The 8,731-nt window shown below is 28.9% G+C and overlaps 2 protein-coding genes across 5 annotated transcripts in view; both read left to right on the forward strand.

The window, feature by feature from the left end:
* LOC100572000 (peroxidasin homolog) overlaps positions 1-8,731 on the forward strand; it is a 177,104-nt gene that overhangs the window by 13,469 nt on the left and 154,904 nt on the right. The gene's annotated exons all lie outside the window — the stretch shown is intronic.
* On the forward strand, positions 638-5,981 carry LOC100570009 (venom prothrombin activator notecarin-D2). The gene is made up of 5 exons (XM_003244565.4): positions 638-927; positions 988-1,121; positions 1,196-1,363; positions 4,450-4,606; positions 5,580-5,981. The coding sequence occupies exons 1-5, from the start codon at positions 789-791 to the stop codon at positions 5,756-5,758; spliced, it is 777 nt and encodes a 258-aa protein (XP_003244613.1). The 5' UTR covers positions 638-788; the 3' UTR covers positions 5,759-5,981.

Below are 8,731 nucleotides of genomic sequence, written 5' to 3' on the forward strand. Positions count from 1 at the left end.
TCTTCCAATAGTGAAAAAGAAATTAAAAAGCCAAAGATGTTAAAAAAATGTTGTGGAAAAAAAAATATGTTTTAACGATTTTGAAAATTGTTTACAAACCAAAGAACCCAAAATATGTTAAACCAATTATGTTTAGAACTAAGAAACATGATGTCTCGCCCCCCCCCCCCCCTGTTATCGTTTGTATTTTCGACTTGAGTTTCCTCATCTGAATATACTCTGACAAGTCCCTAGTTGTCGACTTTAAGGAAATGTGTTTGTTTTCAATGGAATATTTCCATTGAAATGCTGTATTTTTCGTTTGGAGTAGAGAGGGCGAAACGCCCTCCCTGTTAGCATTTGTATTTTCGACTTGATTTCATGTACTAGGAATGTGTCTTTATAACATAAGTATTTTGTGAAAAATATTTTAATTAATTAATTTCATAAGTTTTGTGAAAAAATATTTTAATTATTAATGACATAAGTTTTGAGAAAAAATATTTTGGGGGATTTTTGCAATTAGATTTGTGAAAAAATATTTCAATTATTATTGCAATTGGATTTTTAGAAAAATATTATAATTATTATTGCAATTAGATTTTTGGAAAAATATTTTGGGGGGATTTTGCAAAAAATATTTTAATTATTATTGCATTTCAATTTTCTGAACTTTTATGAACATTGGGTTTTTTCTGAACTTTTATTGTTAAAAAGGGGCACTGCGCCAGGAATGGTACATATATACTACTTATGTGTATTCAAATAATATTTAAGGTTGCGGTAAAGTTTATACCATAAATAATGGAATGATTATGGGTGGTGAAACAGCACCTATTGGAACAGCACCGTGGAATGTTGGTGTGTATCGATTTAATACAAAAAACTCCAATAATTATGATTTGATTTGTGGAGGATCGATTATTTCTCCGATCTTGGTCGTTTCTGGTAAAATATTTGTACAACGAATGATAGAAAATACTGATAATTAATTAAATATAATTTTAGCGGCTCATTGTTTTTGGGGAAAAGGTATGTTATCTAATAGAATATCAGTTAATGACGGCCAGTACAAAATTGCTGTCGGGAAATATTCAAGAAGCATTACAATAATTGACAATGAATTTACTAAGATAATGAATGTAAGTAATTAATAACTCAAAGTCTACAAATAGTTGGTGGACTTATATAATATGAATCAAAATCCATTGTATAGGTGACAACGGTTTATCTGGGTGAATATTATTATGGACCTTCCGGGTTCCATGCGGATGATATAGCTATTGTTGTGTTACAAAACAGAATTTCTTTTAGTATTGGTGTTTCACCTGTTTGTGTCGATTGGATGGGTATACATACTATACCTAATGGAGCTAAAGGAAAGGTTTGTTTGTATTATTATTTAAATAATAATATTGTTATTTAATTACAATTTATTTCTTTATTTCTACCACTATTGACCATAAATAAATACATTTTCTATTCAATATACATAATATTTGTATGTAAAGAGCAAATACCGTGAATTTTTCTGCTAAATTTTGCATAAATATTGGCATGTTACATAATATAACTAAAAAAAAACGAGTAGGTGGGCTTAGCTCTGCTGCATGGATCGTGTTAAAATATAGCTATTGTTGTGTTACAAAACAGAATTTCTTTTAGTATTGGTGTTTCACCTATTTGTGTCGATTGGACAGGTATAAATAATATACCAAATGGAGCTAAAGGAAAGGTTTGTTTGAAGTATTATTTAAATAATAATATTGTTATTTAATTACAGCCAATTTCTGCATTTCTACCGCTATTGACCATAAAGAAATAAATTGTTCATACGCAATATTTGTATGAAAAGAGCAAATACCGTGAGATTTTCTGCTAAATTTAGAATAAATATAAGCATGTTACATAATACAACTGAAAAAAAAGGTGGGTTAGTGGATTTCGCTCTGCTGTACAGTAGGTTACAAGTGGGTCACTGTATAATGGATGGTATTAAATTTGAATTCAATGATATAATATCATTGTATAAGAAAAACGATTCTGAGCGGAGACGGAATGTCAGTCTAGGTATAAGACATAATATTATATTATAGTCTATAGTATTTAAAAACAATTGACCTATAATAGGTACCTATAATAAATTCCAAATTAATCATATCATAATATCTATTAGGTACTTATAACGCGTTATACATCAACAACAAACCGTGATACTATCATAGATATATAATAGTATACTTTAGAAGTTTCAAGTATACCCAAGAATAATATTATACAATCACAACAAAATAACTAAAATAGTTATTCTAGGTTTTTTATATGTAATTTCGTCCAAATTTGTACTTAAAATGACTATAAAAATAAACTGTGTAAATGTATTTTTTAGATTTTTTGGTAACAGAATTAATTACTTACGTGGAATCTTGTTTTATATTTTCAATTCTTAGATACAAAAGTTGAACATTTTATAAATTTTTAACTACAAAATAATTTTTCAAATTAAAATTTTATAAATTTTGTCAAAATTTGATCTTTAAATGCTTATAAAAAAAAATTGTGCCTATGTATTTTTAATATTTTTCAATTGATATTGTAACAATATATCAGGAGCTTTGTATTACATTTTTAAACTTTTTGGCCCAACAGATAAAACTTTATTGACTTTTTTCCATATTTTGTCATTTTTTGAACTTTAAATGCTTATAAAAAAAACTGTGACTAACGATTTTTAATATTTTTCATCTGCCTTTGAAACAATATACTAGGAGCCTTCTATTAAATTTTCAAGCTTTTTTATCCAACAAATAAAATTTTATTGATATTTTTAGAAAAAAAACTAAAAAAAAATGGAAAATGAAAATGTCTTTAAACAGTTCAAAATAAATCAAAATATTTTGAAAATGTTATCGTGTATAGAAAATAGAAATATAAACAACCAATGAAAATTTCATGTATCTACGGTCATTTGTTTTAAAGTTACACCAAAAACCAAAATCGATTTTCTCGAAAACAGATTTTGCGTAAAAATGCCCGTTTTTCCTTAATTTTTCTTTTGCTTTTCCCGGCGCTTTTGAAAACTACTGGGAAATTTAAATTTTGACCTCCCCAATGCACCAACGATATTCTTTTTCTGATCTAACAAGATACTGAAGTTGAAAATCGTAGCATTATTTCGACTACTTATCGTGTAGTACTTATAAGTATCTAATTTCATCCGAATTTGAGCATAAAATAACTATAAATACTTACGTGGAACCTTGTTTTAATTAAATTTCAATACTCAGCAATAAAATTTGAACATTATATACATTTTGACACAACGAATAAAATTGTATTGACATTTATAGAAAAATAAAATGATAAAATAAACATATGGTGTAAATTGTGTTAATATAACGACGTGTCTACAGTTAATAGTTTTTGAATTTCAACAAAATAAGAAAATCGCTACATGAGATTACGAGTGAATACTAAATACCCAATGTTGTACAAATTTGAACTTCAAACGCTCATAAAAATAAAGAAAAAATGTTATGCATTTCTAGCTCAAAATGATTTGCACTTTTTCGTGATTTTTAGTTTTTACGTATTTGGTCAAAATTCGAATTTAAATGCTATATGAAAAAATGTTGACTGTATTTGTAATATTTTTCAACTGCCATTGTAGCAATATATTAGGAGCCTCGTATTTAATATTCAATTTTCAATTTTCATTTTCAGCCCAAGAAATAAAATGTTATTGACATTTATAGAAAAAAAAAACTATAAAAATTTGAAACTGAAAGTGTCCGTTAAAAGATCAAAGCAAGTCAAGATATTTGAGAGTTTAACGGTGTGAAGCCTGAGAAGAAGAAGAATGGTGTAAAGAAAATGATAATGTTACAACAAAAACCGAACTCGATTGTGTAGAAACCTTCCGGGGTTGGTCCTCTTCCTTTTTAAATTAAACAATCTTCTGCGCAAAGGTCCAATCTATCTATACATTTAAAACATTTACACTAATCCCGTGTGTTGTGTAAAAAATTAGGTTTTAAATATATATTTAACACTTGGTCAGTTTACATTATGTTACTTTATTGTATGTAATATTAATAAAGTAACATAATTATAATATTATAATAAAATGCAAAAACATCAGACCATGTGCAAGTCGCACAAGACTGACTGTGTAACAACTGGCGGTAGCTACTTTTATATGTTATGATAGTAGCTTAATATAACAGTGTTGCCTCATATACAACACCGTGCACTTCGTTTCCCATTAAAAATTCCAACTTCATAATATGAATAATATGTTTTACATATTACCATTGCAAACATTTATATACAAAAAATTCCATCGGAAATTTCATAATAATATATAAATGGTTGCCATCGTAATATGGATATACACACAGACAGACAGATATACATTATTTTTTATAATATTTAAATCATACTTTGTACAACCATTTAATACTTTTGCAGATTGTTGGTTGGGGACAAACGGAAAAGGGCATCGACAGTCCTATTTTACTGGAAGGATCTTTGCCATACATTAACTATACTTCTTGTAGGAATATGTATACAAACGGATTTGAATCATATGTGACTAAAGATAAATTTTGTGCCGGTTCTACATTGGGTAATAAAATATTAATATAATGAAGTTAAAATTATTAAACGCTGGATATTGATGGTAGACACTTTTGAAAATGAAGATTACCTTAAACTTTATTAAACCAATGAATCAGATCTTACAAATTTACAATTACTACAAGAATACAAAATATTTTTCTGCAAATCTATCGAACAAACTATACACATAGGTAGTAAGGAATATAGTGGATATTGGATAATGGCGTATTTGGTTTAGTTATATGAGAGGGGGTGATACTAAAATTATTAATTATTATACATAAGTTTATATTCTACCCTATCGAATTTACCTCAATATTTACCACTTTTGTATCTGATGAGTGATGACCCTTTTGTAAAAGTATTATTAATATTTAATTTCAAAAGACATTTCTGGTTAGACAACTTACTCTAGGTAAGCTAAAATAATATTTATATAGTAAAATATCATTAATTTAGTGATAAATTAAAGGCCACATGAAGACCGTTAGGGTCCAGGGGCCAATACTTAGTTGTGGACCCCAACCAATGAAAAAATGGCCATGTGCCCCAACTTATCATGCCCGTGGTGGTGAATATTGAATATACGATAGTACCAATTTACTGATATATAGTTTAACGTAAAATTGTTTTGGAAGTAGTTTATTTAGTAGTAATTCATTGAATATTTGATAAACACACAATATAATTATAATTCAAAACTATGTTACCTACCTATACCAATAATCATAAGTTATGGTTTGAAATGTATTGAGTTATGGGCCATAACAGTTACTTTAATCATAAATTCCACTGATGGAGTGTGCTCAGTGTGTATGTGTGTACAAGACACCTATAAATTTCGACCTAATTCTGGCCATGTTTTAGGTAATATATCATATTAACCTTTGTAATATCGTACTTGTACATAATTTAAATTTTATATTGTAATTGCTACCCGATTAAAATAAGCATTATGAGTAAAATATATTTTGTCTCAGGACAAGGAGCGCATCAAGGGGATAGCGGTGCAAGCTTAAGCTTTTCACACTCGAATTTGTATTATTTAACCGGAGTAGCGAGTGTCAAGGATTCAAATACAAATAATTCAATCGCAGTTTTCACAGAAGTTAAGCACCACATTCAATGGATTCGTAGACTGTATGACGAACATAATTAATTAAAAATATACTATAAAATAATTATAATATAAGATATTATATACTATTAAAAGAATTTAGGCCAATTGTAATTGATATCAATACTTGGATAAATATTTTTTTTACTATTGTGTAACAACTTTAACAGTTCATATTATTGTTCATTTAAATTAATTATAATATGAACTTATTTCATTATACATAATTTGTAGTACCAAAGCATTAAAATTGACATGTAATTAATTCAAACAGTTTTCAGCATTATACCAATTTTGCATTGTACATTAAGGTATTGTGCATTTTATTTGAAATAATTTCTTGTATGATTATTACTTTTTATCAACTGTATTGACATGGTTTTGTTAACTACAACTTTTGATTCAAAACTAACATAATATTCGAGTACACAATCGTAGCAGTAATGTGTGGAGCACGTCGACCTAAATAAATATATATATTGTAGTGTTGCCTCGCGTTTTACGCTGGAGTGCCCGGACATGGGTTACGCTGTGACAAGCGTAGGAGTGTGGTCTTCTAGAGGGCGTCGCCGTTTTCGACCAAAAACTTACCCTTCCCGTTTCGGCTGATTCACTTCTCGAACAAATTTAAAAAATGGTCGATTCCATTTTCAACCGATTCACTCTCCGGCCAATACAAGAAGTGCAATAATATTGAATATTATATAACTTACTTTAGGTATTTATGTTATACTTATAGAAAATTATAAAATATTTATTAATTATTACACCCATGTTGTATACAAAAAGTATATTGTATGGCATGGGCGGGAAGTGAGCAATTTCAATCACCGTCAATTTTATGTTATGAAGCCGTTTCAGTCGCCCAAGACCGAAATTGCCTTGCCCCACGAGCTACGCATACTATTTTTTTTGTCACGTCTCTGCGTTCATCGATCACGGCAAAGGTATTGCAGGGATTTATGCAACAACCAGACCAGACTACCTATTCTACGAAAATGATTTCATGAAAGAAACGTTTTGGCTTTATTTGTTATAAGTGACATGCGTGGAGGTTTTAATATGAATTTAAAATATACCTAAATAAAAGATTATGTTTTGTAAGAACCGTGGTATAGTTTTCAGTGTCTGGTTGTGAAGGGGATACGCGTGACAATTTCCGCTGGACGGAAAAAGGTCGCTTTCCAACTACGCTTTCAACCGTCATCGAAAACTGAGCTTTCGGCGCATGCGTGAAAAATAGTATATTGTGTGTCAAGGGTGGGAAGTGAGCTATTTCAGTCGCGAATGACGTTTGCGTCACAAGCCGCAGGCGAGGGCCGCATTTCGCCCAAGACTGAAATTGCCTTCCCGCACGAGCCACACATACTATTTTTTGTCACGCCTCTGCATTCTCCGATGACGGCAAAGCTAATGCAGGAATCTATGCAACAACTATAGACTATTATAATTATACAAAATTTCATGAAAGAAACGATTTAGTTTTATTTATTTTAAGCATCACGCATGGAGGTTATAATATGATTATGAGATGTAACCAAAAGTTTATAATTTGTAAGGAATTCCTTAAGTTAACTGACAACTGGGTTATAGATTTTACTATTTTAATGACTGTTTGTGCAGGGTGTACGCGTGTCGCACGTGAAATGTGCACGCAGCACTTAAGGGGATTTCCACTTTACTGCTCAGCACTTTTTGGGATTTCCACTTTACCGCCCACTGGATGGAAGAAGAACGCTTTCCAACGCTTCAACCGCTATTGAAAACAACACTTTCGGTGCAGGCGTGACAAAAAAACATATAAATAAATAATAATAATTATAATATGTAATATGAAATATTTGTCAATTATTATTGAACATAATAGTAATATGGATATAATATATTAAAAAAGGTGGGCAAGTGGATGTCGCTCTGCTGTACAGTGGGTTACAAGTGGGTCACCGTATAATGGATGGTATTAAATTTGAATTCAATGATATAATATCATTGTATAAGAAAAACGATTCTGAGTGGGGACGGTATGTCAGTCTAGGTATAAGACATATTATATACTTATCAATGTTATTAAAAAAAAATTACCTATAATAAATTCTAAATTAAACATATCACAATATCTATTAGGTACTTAAAACGCGTTATACATCAAAACAAACCGTGATACTATCATAGATATATTATAAAAATATACTTTAGAAGTTTCAAGTGCCCATGAATAATATTATACAATCGCAATAAAATAACTAAAATTGTTATTCTAGGTTTTTTAACATGTAATTTCGTCTAAATTTTAATTTAAAATAACTATACAATTAACCTGTGCTTATGTATTTTTTAGATATTTTGCTAACAAAATTAGTACTTACATGGAATCTTGTTTTAAATGTTCAATCTTTAGATATAAAAGTTGAACATTTTATAAATTTTCAACTGAAAAATAATTACTTATTCAATTTTAAATTTGATTAATTTTGTCAAAATTCAATCTTTAAATGCTTATAAAAAAAATTATGCAAATGTGTTTTTAATATTTTTCAACTGCTATTGTAACAATATATCCGGAACCTTGTATTAATTTTTTACACTTTTTGGCCCAACAGATAAAACTTACTTGATATTCGTAGAAAAAAAAAAAAAAATTGAAATATGAAACTGTACGTAACAGCTCAAAACAAGTCAAAATGTTTTTAATATTTTATCAAGTATAAGAATTGATAAAATAAACATTCGGTGAAATCTACGGTTATTCATTTTTGAATTACAACAAAATAAGGAAATCGCTACATGAGAAATCGAGTGAATATCCAATGTTGTAAAAATATGAACTTCAAATGCTCATAAAAATTAAGTTCGACTTTTTTAAGTACATTTTTTTTTTGATAAAAGTAGACAAACTTATAAGGCATCTTATATTACATTTTCATATTATATTAAATTTAAAAAGAATATTTTTATGAATTCTGAACTTAAAATAATTTGATAGTTTTCGTGATTTTTCCATATTTTGTCAAATTT

Source organism: Acyrthosiphon pisum, chromosome A2, assembly GCF_005508785.2.
Source record: "Acyrthosiphon pisum isolate AL4f chromosome A2, pea_aphid_22Mar2018_4r6ur, whole genome shotgun sequence".
Taxonomy (NCBI): Eukaryota; Metazoa; Arthropoda; class Insecta; order Hemiptera; family Aphididae; genus Acyrthosiphon; species Acyrthosiphon pisum.